Below are 21773 nucleotides of genomic sequence, written 5' to 3'. Positions count from 1 at the left end.
CTGAACAAGTGGTCAGTTTGGTCACAAGACCCGCAGTGTTTAGTTCCCAAGCGAACTAGATAAAATAAATGCAATGATAAAAAAAAACTCAAGCAAAGAATTGCATCATTATATTTTAAGCATTTTACCAATTTTAGAAACATTTCTAAGCCAAAAATAATTTGAAAATAAAAACAAATATAGCATCCAACATTACAAATCATTGTTTTTCATTGATAAATAATTTCAACATGTATTTTTTCTGAGGATTATGAAAGAGAAAATTGGATTAGAAATCCATTCTGTTCAAATGAACCTGAAATCTTATCACGTGAAGAAAAAGAACAATTGATAGAAATTTCCTGTGATCAAATTCTAACTGAAGATTTCAAAAATAATACTTCTTTTAACTTTTGGCAGAACAATATATATATATATATATAATATGTATTAGTCAAAAGGTTCAGAACTGCTGCATTACGAGAAACAGCAACTTCGGGCAGGTTGGCGAAAATATTACTGGCTGTCATTAAGGAAAATGTTACGGAAAGAACAACTATTTACACAGATCCTTGAAAGGGATATAAATCGAATGAACTGTGAGATGCCAGCTTCAAACATTTAAACATGAACCACAAATTTCACTTTGATAATCCAGAAAGTGGATGTCACACCCAAACAGTAAAGCATCTGTGGGGAAAGTGCAGAATGGCGCAGATAAGGCTCGACAACATCTCGAATCATAATCATTTCAGTTTATATAACAATGAAAGCATAAAAAAACTAACATTTTTTATTCAATACTGCAAGCTATTAAAAATTTTATACCTCCTCAATCAATTTATTATTTAAGATTAGTATCTTAATTTCAGAATTTAGCTTTCTTTTGTGTTTGGTGTATGATTTGAGGAAAAAAAATTAACTATTGCAAACGGCCCCATCCCAAAATGGAGCAGTACCAAATTTTCTTTTTAAAAAAAATTTGTATATTATCTTTTGTTTCTTAGTTGAATTTTATTTTAATTGAAAATATTGCTAAGGCCAATAGTATAGATGACAATCATCTAGCATTTGAAAATAAAATACAGTCAAAAGTCGTTAATCCGGACCTTAAAGCTACAAACTTTCTGCGCATGTATCAACGCATAATACATTCAGGCACGCACATAGGCGTTTACGCATGCGCGTGATACTTTTACGCATGCACATAATACGTTTACACATGCACGTTTAATGTATAACGAACGGTATAAGCTAAGCTAAAATTTTTTAATTATCTATTTCAGTTAATGTTGCAGATTGCGTTGTTCCTTAATCTTCGAATTTGATCCGGCTTATTATTTTTTGCAGACTGTTAGAGCAATTTTATAAAAGTAAGCTTGAACTTTCGACTATGTCAAATAGAATTTCCGATTCTGGAGCTGCCAAAGGATCTACAGAGCGAAAGCATGTTTCGATGTCCATCAAACAAAAAGTGGAATTGCTTCAAAAAATGGATAAAGGCATATCCTTTGTTTCTCTAACCATTCCAAAATCTGTTTATCAATTTCACGCTGCTCGGGGGGGGGGACGTCGCAACACGCAATGAATTGGAAGTTGATCTGTCAGCACTATCCTTATCTTCAGGGCAGATGTTTTATTTTATTTGGCTTATAATTCCTTACTAAATGTAGTATTTCATCTCAATTTACTCCGTCTTTGATATGATTTAAATCAAATTTCTCGTCATTATAATTCATTTCCGATAGTGAAGAAAGTGACGCAGAAATTGAAAATGAAAAAATTTCGATTGACAAATTAGTTGGTATTCTCGACACAGCAATTATAGGAGTTGAACAGCAGAACTTTGTAACTGAACAAGAAATTATGTCTGTTTATAGAATTAAAGAGAAAGTGGTACTTTTCCGTTTCGTCGGAGCAAGTCTCGCCAAGCAGACTTTGTCGGCGACAACATACAGTTATACACATAAAAAATATTAACAAATGTTAGTTTTAGGAAATTTTTATTTTGAAGGCATACACATTTTAATATGGTTTAAAATTTTGTAAAAATCCAATAAATAAAGACAATAAATATGTAAAAAGACATTAATTTAAGAATTTACTATGCTATCATGGTTCAACATCCTGATTCACCGGTTCGTATCACGTAACCTCAAATGTTCTCATCTCACGTAAACTGCTTTACAAAAATATAATTATCTCAGTAATTATATAGTACATTAATTTCAAGTTAAATATTAATTTGGAATACAAGTTTAAATGCAAGAATTACTTCAATTCGTACGAATAGCTTACTCAGAAATTATGTAAAACCGCAGTGCTTTACTTCGCTAGTGCATTCTCATTAGAATGGATCAATTTAACGCGTTTTCTATACTTTCGCCTTCGGATGAGCGGTGTGATTGCATTCTAATTGATTTAATTACTGCGAATGGTCTTACGGCATAAAATTTAATTATCTTTGTAAATATTCTATGTAATTTTATGCCCGTATTGAAAAAACAATCAATCTGGGAAGAAATGGCTATGACTTGTTTTCAAAATAAGGCATAAAAGGTTACCAGGGAAGATATTCTGTTTGTCATCAGATGTACCATTATTGGTGACTTTATCGTTTGCGCCGGCAAAACGGAAAAGTACCGAGAAAGTATTATCACATAAAATGAAGCAACTTAAACAACTTACATTGAAAGAAATGTTTAATAAAGTAAACAAATAAATATTAAGCTTTTTTTTTTTTTTTTTTTTTTTTTTTAATTTTGATACCTTTTAGTTCATAATTGTTCTTTATTTCCTAAATTAAGGTTTCATATTTTTAATTTTATAATTTCTGCATGCCATCTTACCAGATTTAAACTGGTAATCTATACTAGAAGAGAAACACGCTAATGTGACAATCAAAATCGTAAAAAACAACCTTATATTTAGCGTAGGTATAATGAAACACTCAATCGATTTCGAGGGCAGCTAAAGGTCCCTCCTCATCAGGAGAAAGAATTACATAGAAAGAAAAAAATAGGAATCACAGAAACACGTGGTGCTTATCAGCACTGCACGCGGTTATAACTAGATTTTTAATCAGAGTTGCACTGGCCGCCTACTTTTTTTTTTTTTTTATATATATATAAATAATTTTTTATATTATAAAAAGTAGGCGGCCAGTGCAACTCTGATTAAAAATCTAGTTATAACCGCGTGCAGTGCTGATAAGCACCGCCTACTTTTTATAATATAAAAAATTATTTATATATATATAAAAAAAAAAAAAAAAAAAAAGTAGGCGGCCAGTGCAACTCTGATTAAAAATCTAGTTATAACCGCGTGCAGTGCTGATAAGCACCACGTGTTTCTGTGATTCCTATTTTTTTCTTTCTATGTAATTCTTTCTCCTGATGAGGAGGGACCTTTAGCTGCCCTCGAAATCGATTGAGTGTTTCATTATACCTACGCTAAATATAAGGTTGTTTTTTACGATTTTGATGGTAATCTATAATCTGGAAAAATCGATAATCTGGAATTGCCAATGTCCTGATGAGTCCGGATTAAAGACTTTTGACTGTATGATATATTTAGACTCAAATATTTTCACTACTTTCCACTTTTAGCATATTTTCAACTTTGCTAAAGCTTAATGAATCTCACTGAAGCTTGGCACAATTTCTTACTCAGTTTTATCTTCCTCCACACACCTTATAAATCTAAAGTGAAAACTAACCTAGAAACTTATGAATAATATTGAGAGGAATAAACTAATGAAGACTAATAAAAATAAACTTACAATAATCTTCAAAACAAATAACGTTTATAAATGACATTAATGAAATGTACATGCTCCTCAGTATTACAGAAAGTTAGGGCATTACTGTGTCACCAGATTTAGACTCCCTCTTTCCAAAAATAATGTAAATAATAAATACATATTATTGAATCTTTTATTATTATTTATACATGACTTAATGAAAGAGAAAAAGTTTAAATATTAAATGCGAGAAATTACTCATTCTAGAAATGATTGAATTAAGTTCTACTACATTCTATTCCATCTTTAGCTTAGAAAAAATTGGATAAGGATTAAATATAACTATCATTCTTTTCTAACATAGTATCCTTACACAACACAGAACAATCAGCTTACAGATTTTTTGCACAATGGCTTGAGCATTGCAACAGTAAAACAATATTTATTAAATAGATACATGCTCTGGGTATATTTGTTCTAGGGGCACAAAATTTTCATTACAATTAAAATAAAAGTACTGTGCTCATAAATTATATAAAAAATTCCACTTTGTGTAATTTTATGGATTTGCTAAGAAATATTTTAAGATTACTCACTATTTTACCTTATTTCATTGGCAATATCGTACAAGATAAAGAAAGAAGGCAATGTTTAGTCAATATACAACAAAATAACTTCAAGATGTAGTCAGTGACCATTGACACTGCAGACACTGAAGAATAAGTGGTGAAAGAACTTGGACACAATTAAAATAGGAAATGTATACTACCACACCTTCAGCAAAGCAGAACTTACCAAAACTACACAAAAGTTATAAATCAAGCAGATATCTAGGGTTTTAAAAACATACAAGGCAATCACCAAAATGATATAAAAATAATATTTAAGAAGTTCTGACTGTGAAAATAATCACTGATTTAAAGGAATTCAATTAATCTATCTCTGAAGTGTCAGGAACTCACAGATTCTCATTGGCAATCAAATCAAAAATCCATTACATTTATCTGCCCACAAATGCAGTTAGTTAATAGTTACAATAAATTAGCAAAACATTATATTCCCGTGTTACATTTACTTTTTAAATTATGAGAATAATGATATTCACATAATAGTCTAATGATACATAACATGGTACTTACATAAAAAGAACAATTACAGTCAAAAGTCTTTAATCCGGACTCGTCGGGACTTCGGCGATTCCGGATTATCGATTTTTCCGGATTATAGATCATCAGTTTAAATCTGGTAAGATGGCATGCAGAAATTATAAAATTAAAAATATGAAACCGTAATTTATAAAATAATGAGCAATTACGATCTAAAGGGTATCAAAATTTACCAAAAAAGAAGCCTAATATTTATTTGTTTACTTTATTAAACATTTCTTTCAACGCGCGGATGCGTAAAGCATACCTTACGCATAGCCGAAATTAGAAAATTGCAACCAGAAAACTATTTGATTTGTATTCATGATATTTATAATGACGAGGAATTTGATTTAAATCATATCAAAGAGAGTACATCAAGATTAAATACTACATTTAGTAAGGAATTATAAGCCGAATAAAATAAAAACATCTGCCCTGAAGATAACGATAGTGTTGACAAATCAACTTCCAGTTCATTGCGCGCCACGACGTCCCACCCCCACGCAGAGCAGCGTGAAATTGATAAACAGATTTCGGAATGGTTAGATAAACAAAGAATATGATTTTATCCATTTTTTTAGCAATTCGTTTTTTGTTTGATGGACATCGAAACATACTTTCGTTTTCTAGATCCTTTGGAAGCTCCAGCATCGGAAATTCTATTTGACATAATCGAAAGTTCAAGCTTACTTTTAGAAAATTGCTCTTACAGTCTGCAAAAAATAATAAGCCGTATCCAATTCGAAGATTAAGGAACAACGCAATCATCAACATTCACTGAAATAGATAATTAGATAATTTTAGCTTATACCGTCCGTTATATATTAAACGTGCACGCGAAAACGTATTCTGCACTTGTGCAGATGCATATGCGCAGTCATAAATGTCTTGCGCGCACGAGTAAAATGCCTATGCGTAATAAATGCGTCAATGCATCGTAATAAATGCGTAAAATGCGTCAATGCGGCGCATGCGCAGAAAGATTTTAGCTTTGAGGTCCGGATTATGGGTGTCCGAATTAACGACTTTTGACTGTATTTTAAATGCAAAAAATTATACATTATATACATATTATTAAGTACATATTCTACATTTTAGTTATATATTTATTTGGAACTACTCTTATATGCACCCTCAGGTCGCCATGTTTTTTTTGGGGGGGGGAGGAGGATCGTCAAAAACAAAACAAAAAAAGGGGGGGAGAAACTCCACGCTGATATATTACTACCTAAATTTTTTGTCTACATTTCGAATTTTAAGCCTAAAATGTCTCCAAAAGCATGGTTTTCGCACATGCAAAAACCACATTTTGAAGACACAATTTAAGCTAAGAATCCGAAACAAAAACAAAAAATTTAGAAAGCAAAACATAAAGTTTCTAACCAAAAATATTTGACGAATCCATGTACACAACAATACGTTTTAACTTTAAAAAAATCTACGAGTTCTAAGCAGCGAAGGAATATATGAACTACGCACACCTCGCTTCAATAAATTAGCATAAAAATTAATTTCAAAGAATACCATGTACACAGTATTCTGTTTAAACTTTAAAAAATCTACGAATTGCACAATCTAGGCATTGCGCACAAATCAACTAAATAAACTAAACTAAATAACAAACAATTCAAAAAACAACAATAACAACAGAAATTCATAGTAAAAAAAAACAATGAACATAACATTCTACAAAATAAAAACAGTAAAATAAAATGCACTTAACATAATACATTCCTAAATAAAACTTCGCCAGTCACACAATGTCTCTGAACAAAAGTGCCCCAATTTTGCTATATCACATGTCTTTCTGAGATTCAAAATTTCAAAAGTAACAATAAAAACTTCCTCCAAAGTTAACTTACTACACGAAAACCACAATCCAAATCTTCAACTCCGCTGACAGCCACATACTTTATCAGCAACCATTTGATTGCAAATCCACACAAGAACTATCTGAAATGCCCTTCTTCGTCCGAGTTCTCATAGCAGCTCTGCATTTCGGACTCCGTTACACTTCAATCCTCATAAACACACCCGTGAATAAAAGACTCATTAACAACTCCAACATCATACCTTTTAATATTAAATTTACTTTCCACACAATCTAAAATACATGACTGAAATCTTGCCACCGCGTCTATCATTGCAACATAGGCCATTTCAAAACACGCACGACACGAACCAACAAGTAATTTGTTGTGTAATTTGAACGAAAAGGTTAGAGGGCGCTGTTGCTCGCTTAGTTGAAAATGAATAAAGTATGTTCATGTTGAAGGCGGCGGCCTAAGAATATAGTGAATAAAATAGAGTGAATTAAAATATTGTTAAAAATGTAAAAGTGTTAAAATTAGTAAACTCAGTGAACCACCATCATCTGATTTGGAAATGCAAAAATTATTTCATGGTGCATGCGGTGTAAATTAAGGCTTTGTGAAGATTTTAGGTGTTCGATCTAAGTGTTTCGATTTGAATTTAACAAGGGATATTTCATATTCAAGGGACAATGGAACTCCAAATAAAGGTAGGGAAATCTTAAATTAATTATTTAGTGATTATTTGTAGTAAATTAGTATTTATTATTGTTGTCGTGGGTGTATTTAAATTAAATAAAATGGAAGATAAGTTAGATAGGTTGAAACGTAAACGTTCCACATTGAGATCGTCTGTTATTAGGTTAATTAAAGTGATTGAAGATAAATTAAAAATTGAAGGGGAGGAAAATTCGATTAAAGAATTACAGGAATTGTTTGAATTATTAACCAAAAAGAAAAATAATTTGAGAACGCTTGATGATTAAATACAAGAATTAATTGATGTTAACTTAATTGAAGATGATTATAGTATAGGCGAAGAATACAATGACAAATGTACAATTGCTTGTAGTCAAATTAAGCAGTTTTTAGGTGCGGCTACCGCAGTATCGCCAGCGAGGAATCCCCAAAGTTCTGATTTAAACCAGTCTAGTGGTAATGGAATTTTGCATGTAAGTTCCAGTTCTAGTGGGAGTAGTATGCTGAAATTACCAAAATAAATAATTGATAAATTTTGGGGAGACCCCAAACAATGGAATGAAATACATCCACTGCTGCATTTCATACTGCAGTTAACCGAAAATGCATCTTTTGTGATAATTTGCACGAGTCATTTAAATGCGAAGTGAATGTTTCTGATAAATTAAAGAAACTAAGATCCGAAAATTGCTGCTATTCTTGTTTTAAAAAATTTCACACATAAAAAAAGTGTAGAAATAAAACTAAATGTAATAAATTTGACGGTATGTATCATAATGAATCGATTTGTACTAATAAATTCCCTGTAAACAAAAAGTCGGAACAAGGTTATTCCGAAAATGAAACTGAATCTCTGACTTTGAATTCTGAGGAAAGAAATAAAGTTCAAAACTTTAAAATTGATTGCTTCTGTTCCTCAAGGTGATAATAATAATGACTGTAATGCCAGGGAAATATTATTACAAACTTGTACAGTTCATGCTTGTTCTAAGTATAAATCAAAATTAACTGGATTAATTCTTGATCAAGGCAGTCACAGATCCTTTATAACGAAAAAATTGGCCGACTATTTAAAACTTACTCTAATCCGTTATGAAAGACTTTCTGTTTATTCACTTGGTGCGACCGAGGCAATGAATCATTCCTATCCGGTCGTTGAAATCGAAATTCAGAATTGGAAACAAAATAATAAAATAAAAATTGAATGTTTGATCTCTGATGTTATTTCCTTGGTGCCCATCAGTGTGCCTAGTAAACAAATTGCAGACTTCATGGAGCGTCTGGGGTTGCAGATCTCTGATTGCTCATGAAAAAATAACATAGATGTTGAGATATTAATTGGTGGGGATGAATTCTGGAACGTACTTTATTCAGAAAGAATTAAAATATCTGAAGGGTTGCACGCAGTTAGTTCTGTGATTGGTTGGGTTGCTGCAGGAATCGAGAAAAATAAAACAAATAAAAATTGTTCTGAAAATTTAGCGGTAATGACAAACACTGTTGTGCTGAAAGATTTAACAGGTTTTGGGGAATTAGAACATATGGGAATAAATGATTCTGATGATTATTCCGATATTGACGGCGAAATAATAGACCAGTTTGAAAGAAATTTGCACTTTAAAAACGGAAGATATGAGAAAAATTTAATCTGGAAATACAGTCTGAATAATCTAGGAAATAATTTTAAGGTAGCCAAGAAACAATTCACAAACCTTCACAATAAACTGAGTAAAACTCCGGAGATTTTTCAGGAATATAAAAATATAACTGAGAACCAGATATTAGAAGGAATTGTGGAGGAATGTCCGAATAATGATACAAATTTGGGATATTTTATGCCGCTCTGAACAATGATACGACCTAGTGAAACTACTAAGGTAAGAATTGTACGATGGATTGCCTTGAATCGGGACCTAATCTAAATCCAAATATACTAGACATTATGTTAAATTTTCGAAAGTTTAAGATAGCGTTTTGTGGAGACGTTGAAAAAGCCTTTTTGATGATAGGATTTCTAAAATTTCTTTGGTTTAATGAAAATAATGACTCCTTTAAGATTATGCAAATGTGTCGCGTAGCTTTCAGTTTGACTATATCTCCTTTCATTTTGGCCGCCACTATAAAATATCACATTCGGAAATATAAAGATAAAATGCCAGTTTCCAAATGTTGAATTCTTCTGTCTATGTCGACGACCTATATTTTGGAGCAGGAACGGTTGAAGATGCATATCGGTTATCTGTAGATGCGGTTAACATATTTAAGGATGCTGGGATCAATTTCAGAAAATTAAGAACTAATTCTAAAGCATTAAATGATTTATGGTTCTTAAATGGGATTAAGGAATCAGATAACATATTAACTAGTGAATCGAATTTCTTAGGCATGATTTGGAATTCCATTCAGGACAATATAAAGTTAAATTTAAAAAATTTACTTGACTTTTCTACTGGAAACGATTTTGCTACAAAGAGAAAATTTTTGCAAAGTATCGCCCAAATATACGATCCATTTGGATTTATTGCACCTTTTGTTATTCGGGCAAAAAATCTGGTGTTCCGGTTCTGACTAGGATGAGGTCCTTCCTGCAGATTAAAGACAAATTCAACATTTGGCGGGCGGAACTTAGTGATTTAACTGAAATATCGATACAGAGAAATTTCTTTGATGATGATCCAATGAATATAAGCCTTCACCTATTTTCGGACGCTAGTCTTAGCGCATATGGGGCCATCGCATATTTCAGATACCGTACGAGTAACAGAAATTAAAACTTCCTTTATCATGTCGAAATGCAGGGTTGCACCATTAAGAGCAATCACGCTTCCTCGTTTAGAGTTAATGGGAGCACTCGTGGCTGCTCGAATGTATAAATATTTTAAAATATTGTTTGGTGATTTAATTGAAGATGTTTATTTTTGGAGTGATTCCGAAATCGCCATTACTTGGATTAAAGGTTCGCCAAATAATTGGAAACCATTTATCGCCAATCGTGTTACAGAAATACAGGATATCGCTCCACTTCCTCAGACAGAATCCAAGAGTCGCCTCCATTTGCTGTGACTGGGTTGGACTTCACCGGTCCATTTTTTACGAAAGACAGGCAAGGTGAGGTTTACATGCTGTTGTTAACGTGTGCAGTCACTTGTGCCTTACATATAGAGATAGTAACTGATCTCAGCACTGAAAGTTTTTTGCTAGCTTTCCGAAGATTTTTAGCTCGCCAAGGACTGTGTACCACCGTGTACTCCGATAATGCGAAGACTTTTAAAAGAGCTGACAAAGAACTAAAACATATTTTCAAAACTTTGAGTAACTCATCTGTGAAAGAATTATTTTCTGCTAGAGGCATAAATTAGAAATTTATTATTGAGAGGGGTCCATGGTGGGGAGGGTTTTGGGAGCGTATGATACGAACCATAAAATTCAGCTTACGTAAAATTATTGGTCGATCATCCCTTACTGTGAAAGAGCTTGAAACAGTGCTTATTGAAATCGAGGCAATGACTAATTGTAGACTAATTACCTACATGTTTACCGATCCCAATAAGCCTTCTCCACTAACACGCTCTCATTTTCTGGTTGGTAGACGATTACTATCTCTGCCTGCTAATAACATAACATTAAATAATTTAATTGGATCAAGAAATTCAATTATTAAATGATATAAATATTATCAAGATATTTTTAATCATTTTTGGAAGCGTTGGAGATCAGAGTATCTTTCTAATCTGAGATCTGCCAATATTTGTCCTCCACACCCTAACGCATCTCAGTTTAAAATCAACGATTGATTCATGACGATAAACATCCCAGAAATCTCTGGACAATAGGTAAAATTTTGGAATTAATGCCAGGCAGAGATGGTAAAATAAGATCTTGTATAATTAAAACACCTACTGATACCTTAAAAAGGCCTACACAATTGTTATATAATATGGAACTTAACTAATGTTTGTATTTTGTATTTTTAGGTTCGATTCTCTTGACCTTGTTGATAGGTATCATTTAATGTTTTGTAAATTTTATGTGCTTATAATTATGTATGCATGTTTATTATATATAACCATTTGTCTAGGATTGATTGTCTAATTATTAATTGAATATTCCAGAATATATTATTAAAAGATGAACTCTCCACCGAGTTCAGGTGGGGAGTGTTGTGTAATTTGAAAGAAAAGGTTAGAAGGCGCTGTTGCTCGCTTAGTTGAAAAAGAATAAAGTTTGTTCATGTTGAAGGCGGTGGCCTAAGAATACGCTCTGTATAAAGTGAATTAAAATATTGTTAAAAATGTAAAAGTGTTAAAATTAGTAAACTCACTGAACCACCATCATCTGATTTGGAAATGCAAAAATTATTTCAAAAGCACTCCAGCGAAAGATTTTTCAATGTCAGCAGGGTTACCATACAACACGCAATTGTGTCAAAAACCAGCGCAGAACACATATCGCCACATTTGGTGATATTAGGCCGCATATAAGAGTAGAGCCATTTATTTCAAAAGGCAATCAGTAAACCTAGTTACAAATGGGTTTATGTTTCTGTAGTGGTAGAAATTTCATAGCGATCACTTTAAAAAATTTTAAGCATTGTTCTTTTAGAGATTTTATGAGAAAATAATGTATTTCTGAAGAAATTTCACCTCTCTTTCTTCTATTATAGGAAAATCCTTTTCCATTTCAAACTTGTAGGATTTTCCTATAATAGAAGTTTATATTACACACTCACGATGTCAATCTCCCACAATCGAGTTTAAGCCAAAAATAATAATAATTTTTCTATAAAGCCACTGGAACTTGGAATAAAACATAAAGAATGTATATAAAAATGACGATGTTGGAAACTGAGTATTGTCATGTTCGTGGTTCCCTAAGTAATTGCTATGCATGTAGTTACCAGAGTTTGGTGCATTCTAAAGCTTTGGTGATTTCTACTAAGGTGGTTGTGATAATATGTTAAGTACCAATAATACATTCTTTATAAACAAAAACAGCATACCTTCATTAGAGGCATAAAATTATTCCAAAGTCTAGCAGAAAATGCATCAGAATGGTCAGGAAAAGCATTGAAAGTGGGGAATGACCCTTTGTGCAATTCATAATATGCTTCCATTTCTGCATATGAACCAGGATTTTCAAGAAGTTGTCTATGATTTAGAAGGGAAAATATATGGTTACAGTGACAAGTGGTTGACACATGAAAGTGCAAGATACTAATCAATACATATTACATAAATGCTACTCATTGCTTTAAAAAAAAAAAAAAAAAAAAAAAAAAAAAAAAAAAAAAAAACATATCAAGTTAGAGAAAATGACTTTTTTCTGTTAAAGCCATATCATGCATTTCTGGCACCATAATGGCCCATAGCGATTTATTTCTTTTCCTGTGCTTTTAACTTGAAGCAAAAGGAAACAGAATAACCTAGAAAACAACAAGCAAATATTCTTTCTCATTCTTTACAATAAAATCCTTGAAAAACTCACAATGGTATAAGATCATGGGTAACATTGATTTTTATTTATTTATTTCTATGTACATGAATAAGATTTCACAAAACGTCCATGAGTTTTAATGTTGGAATGAGATAACAAAGAGCTGGTACACACTTCTTTCCACTCAACCATCGTACTGTGATTCATGTGAAGCAAGCTTTGGTTTCCAAAACTCATTAGACATAAACTACTGATGCTACAAATAAATGAATGACATAGCAGAAATGAAAGGAATGTGTGACCCAGCAAGTCCTGTTTGTTTTCGGACACATTTTCTTTACAGCATGAATGAAAGTTGCAGAGCCATTTTGGCTTCAAGTCATAATTTAATTTGAATATGTAGTAATTAAAACACAATCTTTCTATTTGAAAATTATCTCCTTCTAGAAGAAACAGGACAGCCACATTTTTATCTTTTGGCAAACCCCAATCATTAAATCCATTGTAGTGGGGGAAAGAATGCCAATTAGATGAAAAATCATATAGCTGTGCAGGTGATGGTTATAAAGAAAATTATTGCCAGGAAAGAAGGCAAATTAAATTAATGGCAACTGATGTCAACCACATATGCTTTATTAAAAAAAAAACACGTAATATAATTTTAGTGGGAAAGTAAAGAGAAAATTTTTGAAAAGAAAGGTTTTTTTTCCTTATGCCTGTATGTTTCCAAATTTAACAGCAGCAGTGCTTTATCAGTGGGTATTAGCTAATATAAAAGTACCATTTTTATAACATCTAAGCCATTTGCAAGTACAAGCAGGTTTACTGTTATCAAATTAGATGTATCAAGTTATTGCTTCCATTCTAGATAGAAGATTAAACTTTTGTAACTGAGTATAAAGTTTTATTAGATATAGTACTATAGTCTTTCTAGCAGGGAAAATCTGCCTACAGTTTTCAAAACAAATACTTTGGCTTATCTCCCCCATTATTTACTTCAGATAAAGACAAGAATTATTTTATTCTTATCATGTGTAAAATACCTTGCAACACTTACAGGAAATTCTAGTTTTCATAACAGTTAACTAGACAGCTAAAAACAAGCAGATTTGATTAATATCAGCAATTACTACTGATTCTGGGCAGACTTCTGTAACATATTCTTCTGTCCTAAAGTATTCCTTAATTATTAAAATAAAAATTACAGTTATTCATTTTTATAATAAAGATGACATAGAATAAAGAGATCTATTTTGATTACTACAATGAAGATCTAAGTAAACCTGCAAAACAAACTTTTAATTTATTCACTTGCTTTACATCAAAATTGTAAGAATACAATTTCAAATTAAATAACTGTTGCTGCTAAATGTAGCATTTTTGATGTATGACAATAATTCAAAATTTAATTTTGTTACATATATTTCTGTCAATAAATAATTAATATTTATTAGGTTACATGGGCGGTGATTATACTAATCCTACATTGTAAGTAGTTTTCTAACAGCCTGAATCCAAGACATAAAAGTTAAGCAATGTTAGCTTTCAGGCAATTTTGGTAGAATTTTATTAATTTATTTTATGCTTTTGTGTTAGGTGTATTGCGGGAGAGATACTCATTGCCATAAAAATCATAACCTACAAAGAGATATCAGTACAAAATTTTATATAAGTGAGTGCAGATATGAGCAAATCATTACAAAATCAAAGGATAATTCATTACAGCAAAATCTACAAATGAATAAAGTTTCTATGATACTTTTAGGCCGTCTCTAGCATAAATACATGATGCAATAAAGACGAGCATCAAAGCAAACATGTCCTATACACATGCTAAAAGGTAAACTGTTAGAAGCTCCATGAAATATGACATCATTTTTGAACAAGTAGTAGTTTTGGAGATGTTTAATGATTTTGTTTTGTTGTTGTTATTGTAATGTTTTCCGTATTCTACTTTTTTTTTTTTTTTTTTTTTTTTTTTTTTTTTTTGAGTTGTAGTTTTTTTGTGTTTGGTTTTAGATCTTAAAGGCTAATAAATTTGAATTAAACTGAAAAACTGGAATCTTCTTTTAGAGTTTGAAACATACCTCAGTTTCAGTTCCCAGAGTGAAAATGTTTGTAATTAAGAGTTTAATATATATATATATATACATATATATATATTTTGTTGGGACAACATGTCCTGCATTATCTCATTCCACGTTCGCTGTAAGCAAGCCTCTGGTTCAATTGAACTCCTAGGTTGTCAAACTTGCCACCTTAAGTGATCTCACACATGCTCAAATAGTGAAAATCTAGAGACTGGGCAGGATTAGAAAAGGGTGGTAATGTGGTGAAGGCATTCTTGAGACACTCTTCCTGTTTGTGACCGAGCACTGCCATGTTCAAATATACCTCCCTGAAGCTCAGTCTTAAGTGGTATCATATGTGGTTGAAGGATATCACAAACATACTGCAGGGCTTCCAAGCAAGGTGTATGGATCTGTATTAGAGGAAAGAGCACCCCATAATAATACAACGGCTGTGGGAGCAAAGTGCCGCTGTAAAGCAGGTATGATGCATCCACCACAGGGAGCTGCATAGCTACATGTTGTAGCAGTCCCATATATGAAATTCAGTCATTCTTTAATAATAATAATAATAATAATAATAATTTTCAGATACTTTGTTTTTACATGAAATCAAAACTTAAGTCTTGCTATCAATTAAGTGCTGTATATGCTCAGTGTGATATTCAAGTTGGCATTTTACAGTAGTAATGATATTTGTTAAAATATTGGAATATTTTCATAATGATACCTAAGTAATTTTTAAAAAAAGAGAGAAAGAAAGTGTCTTTTACGTTAATCTACACCCTGCAATTAACTAAAAGGAAAGAAAATAAATTTTATGTATTCAATTTTTGTATACATTTATGAATTCAGATATATACATTTTACACTATTTTATTTACATACAGTCTTAAGTTATTGCTTTATGAATTTAGATTAGTGTAACACTTGTTAAACAATTTGGAATAATGTTAATTAATAACAGCAAAGCACTTGACGAAATCATACCTGCACATATCAAAGTTTTTATCTGAATTCTCAGTAAATTTTAGACTTGCATATTTCTTTTCTTTTTTGAATAAAGCTATGGCATCAAGACTTTCAATGGATGAATTTCACTATAAAAGCGCAATGATATTTTTTTAATGCTACATGATTTTTCTTGGCAAAAGCAAGTTATACTGATTTTGATTAGCAAGATGAAATATCTCATAGCAATTCAAAATTTAGAGAAATATATTTGACTACTTTAAACAAATATGACTTTAAAAGATTCCTCATCACAGTTTCATTATCTTTTTAAATTTTATTTGTAAAATGGATTTTGTTTGCATGTGAAAATAATACATAGCACATTATTTCTGCAAATATGAAGTAGAAATAAATTTTATTGTTTACAAAGACATTTTAATCTTAATTTCCTATGATAAAAGGACAATAATAATAACAACAACAGTAATCAGAATAAAGTGAAATACTATTTTCAAAATAAGGATATAAAATATTTTAATTTTCTTACCTAACTTGTTTCTTCAAGAAATCCATATGATGGTGCAGAGAAGTATATGTAACCGCTAAGACACCTACAGATTTCATTCTTGCTCCTCTTTCACATGCATTGTCAACAGGCATGTTTTCAAAACATGCTAAGCCATAAAGCTGACCTCTCTTGAAATAACTAAAAGGAAAAGTATGGCAGCACTCTGTTACAATCTATAATATAAATTACTTTTTAATGCAGAAAACTAAAATAATAATAACGATCCCATGAACATCACAAGAAAATATCTTAGCATATTTATGTAAGAATTTTGAGTTCAGGTTCCGAGTTAGCTATGTCATCAGCATTATGCAAGCCCTACAAGATGGATTAATTTAGAAATGACTAAGTTCAGAAAAGTTACGATTTTTAGAATGGAAAGAGAAAATTACAGGGTTAATTTTAATTTACAAATTTTTATCTTATATATATATATACATGTGTGTGTGTGAGTGTTTGATGTAGGAAAGTTGATTATGTTGATGTTAATCAAAAATGGATCTGGTAGCACAGGCAGATTAAATATTCATTTTCATTCCAACTAATGTTTACAGACACATATAACTTGGCAATCTAATTGTGCACTAAGAAAAGCAGCAGCAAGCATCAGTCTACCTTGGCTGAGGAGCAGAAACAAATTGCTATTTTATTCAATATGGAACTTCAGTTTAGGAAAAAAGTTTCAGTTCTAAAAATTTGAAGTTCTGTATTAGCTATACCATCATTGTTTTGTAAAGGATGGTATGGCGAAGTACCAAATTAAAATAAAAATAAGGGCAAAAATTAAAAATTATACAGAGATCTGGACACGTCGGGACTTCAGCAATTTTGGATTTGGAATTTTTCCAGATAATAGATCAGTTTAAATCTATTAAGATGACATGTAGAAATTAAAAAATTAAAAATATGAAATATTGGTTTATGAAATAATAAAGCATTAATGACCTTAAGGAAGTTGAAATTTACATTAAAAAAAAAAAAAGAAAAGAGCTCAATATTTATTTGCTTAATTTATTCACTACTTCTTTCAATGTAAGTTCTTTAAGTTGCTTCATTTTTTATACTAATACTTTCTCTTTATTTCTACAGATAGAGATAGTTTCTTGTTAGTTTCCAAAGTTCAATTATTTAAATCCTGTAACTCCTGTGCTGGGAATTTCCACTAAACTGTCAGCTGAAACTACAGCTTCTATTCATTAGCTGGTTGATGACTGGTGCATTGCCATTGCAATGGAAACTGATGTAGGAACACTGAGACATAGAACCATAGAAATACTGACTGCGAAGATACTTACAACATAGAATTCGTAATGACTAAGAAATTCGGTAGTCAAGATGGTTTTAAATCCAGCGCATAGTTATCCAATATAAAAGCACATGAGGAGGAATGTTTTGGTTTGAGTTGGAAAAGTTTCAGTTCTCAATCAGCATTACGCAAGCTTCGTGACATAGTTTAATCTAGAATTGATGTAGTCCAGAAATGTTATTATTTTTAGAATGAAGATGGGAGTTAAAGGGCTATTATTAATTTATTATTTGAAAGACAGATATTTTATATTTTACATATATATTGTTAATGCATAAAAAAGTATCCTATATAATTGATAGAAGCATTTTTACTTTAAATAAATTATACTTTATTTTAGTACTTCAATAGATAAAATCCTGTCTAATAAGGGGCAAGCTTTTAATAGTATCCAGCAGTTTCGCTCCATAATTATTTACTACACACAGATATAGTTTGGTTAAGTTATTCAAATATGGCAAAACATACAAGGGCTATCTGCCTAAGGGAAGAGATGGCTTCATAGAGTACTGTTTTTTAGAAGCTGGGTCACAGTCATGTTGCACATGAGAAAAATCAAGAAAACTAAACATGCAATCAGTTCTGCCTGGCAACAAACCCAGGTAGAGCTTCTAGTACTCAGCCAATGGTGGGGTTACAGGTAAACAGTTAAAACTAGGGCTAATCTTTGGAATATGGTAACAGGTAGTTTGGCGACATTTTGGTAAGGCGATAAAGGTTACTAGCTAGGACTTTAGCAGTGTACATGGATAAAGTCAAAAGTGTGCGCAATGCCATTTTTGTGCAATTCTGGGGTGTTTTTTTAAGTGAAAATAGGTAGACGTGTACACGGATGATACCGTATATGTGCAATTCTTAAAAACGCGGCAAGCAGTGGGCGATTTTGATTTTTCTCCCAATTTCGCATCTAATCTTCGTCATGATTAAGCACTTTTGTTCCATAAAAGTTCTAGCATAAACATAATTCGGCTAGCACATTGTTGGAAAAAATGTTGAGTAAAAAAAAAAAAAAGAAGCCTTTACTTCGTGAAAACAAAATGGCATCCAAAACAAAACTAGCAGGTTGCTGTAGTAGGGTTGGTCGCCAAAGTTTTGCCAAAAAAACGCCAAGTTACCATAATCCAAAGATTAACCAAAACTAGTAATGTACTGCCACAAGCAAATGGCCTTAATGCCTCTCACTTAAAATACATTGATCTAATGAGCAATGTATCTAAAATTAGTGAAAAAAAATGCTATTCAAATTTAATTTATAAAGGTTAAAACATATATTAAAAGAATAATAGTATTATATTATTTTTAAACTTTTTCTGTAATTAAAAATCCTTAATCTTAATTTAACAATCTTGTATGCAGAGTCACAAATATACAATTTATTTTGCATGTTACTTATATTTTAAACAAAAATAATATAAGCTGTTTAAATATAGATCTCAATGTATAGATCTGAAAAGTCACTCTACTCAGAGAGTTAACAAACAGTTTACTTACATAAAGTCAGTCTGCACTCGATGCGAGCCACTTGCCATTGCTCGGAATTCAATTCCATCCACATTACAATCGCATGGAAGATGCCATTCAATAATATTACCTATTGTAATTATTTAAACAATTACTTAACTTTTTTATCTACAAAGTGAAGAAACTTTAAATTAAAAAAAAAAAAAAATGACAGAAAGGATGTAATGAAAGGAGAAAAGTTAAAAATTTCAATAACATGTAAAAAGAATTATGGGTTTTCTGTCATAGGTACACTGCAATATACTCTTTAAAACAAGGGTTCTTTTTTTCCATCCCAAGTTGTTTTTAAATAAATTGAGATACAAAATATATACAGTAAGTACCCCACCTCAAAAAAAGGGAGAAAGTGGGATAATTCTACATCTCCAGCTCTATTTGGCCAAATACTATCATTTAAATAGTATTTTTCATGGCCCACAGGAATGATTAAGATACATATATATACACACTGGATTTAAATGTAGCATTGTGTTAATAATTTAAATAAATTAAATATAACAGTTGGTTCCAAGCAGAGCCCACACCCTTGGCGCGCCCACTTATATGGCGCATATTGATGTGTACATGGACAAAGGGAGTGTGCAGTACCAAGTTTGTGCAATTCTGGGATGTTTTTTTAAGTACAAATAGGTCGATGTGAACATGGATACCGAGTTTGAGCAATTTTTTTACTTGTTATTTTCAAGTTGGCGATTTGGAAAAACGTGCAAAGCACTGGGTGATTCTGCACTTTTCCAGTTTGTCGCCAATGGTGTGGGCTCTCCTAGGACTTTGCCAATATAACTTAAAACTGATGAAATTTATACAAGACTCAGATTTAAATAAGTAACTTAGTAAGAATTATGCAAAGCTCTCAACTTCTCCATAAGGGGCTTCTTCAAATAAATACATACACAGAATGATCTTGCAACTTATAAATAAATAAAACACTTCGCAGTGGATAAGAAATGTAAAAATTCCGAAAACTATTTCAATTTCCTTAACACAAGTATAAACATTCGGCCTGAAAATTTCATATTTTATTGTTTGTGTATAATTTCAATCACCATATTGATTTCAACAACACTTTATTACATTATATACTAATATAAAATATTTTTAAAAATTAAATAAAAAAATCATATTCTTAAAAAAGGGTTATTATCCGTACTTTTAAATACATAAGGGTTGACGGAGTGAGACCCAAATAAAACCCCGTTCTTAGACAAATAAAAAGAAAATTTTTTTACCAGCTCGTGTGTCAAATGCTACGCAGAATATGCATACTATGTCGGAAGACTGTTGATCGAACAGGTTTTCTCCGCTAACCGGCGACATGCATTCAGAATCTTCATTTACGTCAATAACATTAGTAATACCATATTTAGAGCATTCTGAATTTAAAACTACTTTTATTTTCTGATCATCGTTTTCCAACGAACGAAATCCAAATCTGTTATTCGATTCGATGCTACCGGAGCTTCCTTTTCTTTCTAAAAGGGGAGTTCGATCAGTTACTATCTCCGTATCAGCCATAGTATCAAACTTTACTCATTGTAAAGGTACTACGCGAAATTAGTCTTTTCGGATACAAAAACATGACTTTAGTTTAAAAATTTCTAAAAAATATAACTCAGACTACCGCATTGCTAATGTAAACACACTATAAAAAATATTGGTGACGTAATACTTGAGGAGAGTAGAAGTGTTTTGTGCTTTGTTTGTTTGGCTTTTATTACAAAATGCATCAAAATTTCTTCATTAATATTCATAATATAATATTTAAAAATGAAGATTATTTTTAAAACAATATTATCAATATTTAAAATTTAAAGTACTTTATGGAAATTATTTTCTGGCATCTTGCAAACGCTTTTGGTAGGTTGAAAAATGGCAACTGTACTTTAAGGTTGTTTTGATACGGTTTTTAATTTCTGCTGTTCTAGTGCTTGTGAGTGTTTTGCGTGAATAGGCTTTAATATGGCAAATTTTATTTTAAAGTAAAATGCAAAAAACAATGCCAATAATAGCATAATTTATTAGTAAGGTTTCATGCTTTTATATTGTGAAAGCGAATACGTCAATTATTTAGTATGTAAAATTCAGTAAGAATTTTTAATGTATTACCGTTTCATAATGATTTTATAATAAGAACATTCATGTGTTAATACATACATATAGGCTTCATAAAATTTAATATATCCTCATTTTCGTCGGAATGAGTAATCTGAATAATGATTAGACACGTATTTAATTTTATAAATTATTATTCGCCTGAAATTATACTTTTATCATTTGATATTTGCTTCAGTATGTAGCCGTTAAATGCTAAAATAATGAATAAGCCAGGTGTACCATTCGCTGTGCTAACATCAAGAATAGCAGAAAATGACGTTGCTTCTTTGAGAAATTTCCTTCTGAATAGGAACTGTGCTGCAAATGACTGTGATGAGGTAAATTTCTGTAGATTTCTGTAGACTGTTATTTATTCTTTTTTAATAAAAGTATTTTTTATGGTAATGCATATAATACAGCATTTTTGTAACACACTAATATTCTGCAAT

At 31.3% G+C, this 21773-nt stretch overlaps 2 protein-coding genes across 3 annotated transcripts in view; one reads left to right on the top strand and one right to left on the bottom strand.

The window, feature by feature from the left end:
• The window catches only part of LOC118196064 (DENN domain-containing protein 11-like), a 50866-nt gene extending 29978 nt beyond the window's left edge, over nt 1-20888 (bottom strand). Inside the window, exons 1-4 of the mRNA XM_085815027.1 lie at nt 20460-20888; nt 19201-19300; nt 16383-16541; nt 12379-12526 (exon numbers count right to left, since the gene is read on the bottom strand). Coding sequence (XP_085671153.1) covers nt 12379-12526; nt 16383-16541; nt 19201-19300; nt 20460-20745 — 693 coding nt within the window. The 5' untranslated portion in view covers nt 20746-20888. The remainder of the gene's footprint in view (nt 1-12378; nt 12527-16382; nt 16542-19200; nt 19301-20459) is intronic.
• A 214-nt stretch (nt 20889-21102) lies between these two features.
• Nucleotides 21103-21773, top strand: part of Arms (Ankyrin repeat-rich membrane spanning) — a 144016-nt gene continuing 143345 nt past the window's right edge. For both annotated transcript variants that reach the window (XM_085815026.1, XM_085815025.1), the window contains exon 1: nt 21103-21662. In XM_085815026.1, coding sequence (XP_085671152.1) covers nt 21546-21662 — 117 coding nt within the window. In that variant the 5' untranslated portion in view covers nt 21103-21545. The remainder of the gene's footprint in view (nt 21663-21773) is intronic.

Source organism: Stegodyphus dumicola, chromosome 4 (genome assembly GCF_044657685.1).
Source record: "Stegodyphus dumicola isolate Sdum_Otavi_A_Nest chromosome 4, ASM4465768v1".
In the NCBI taxonomy this organism is placed as follows: domain Eukaryota; kingdom Metazoa; phylum Arthropoda; class Arachnida; order Araneae; family Eresidae; genus Stegodyphus; species Stegodyphus dumicola.
Note: the sequence above shows the minus strand (reverse complement) of the source record. Positions and strands in the feature narration are given on the sequence as shown.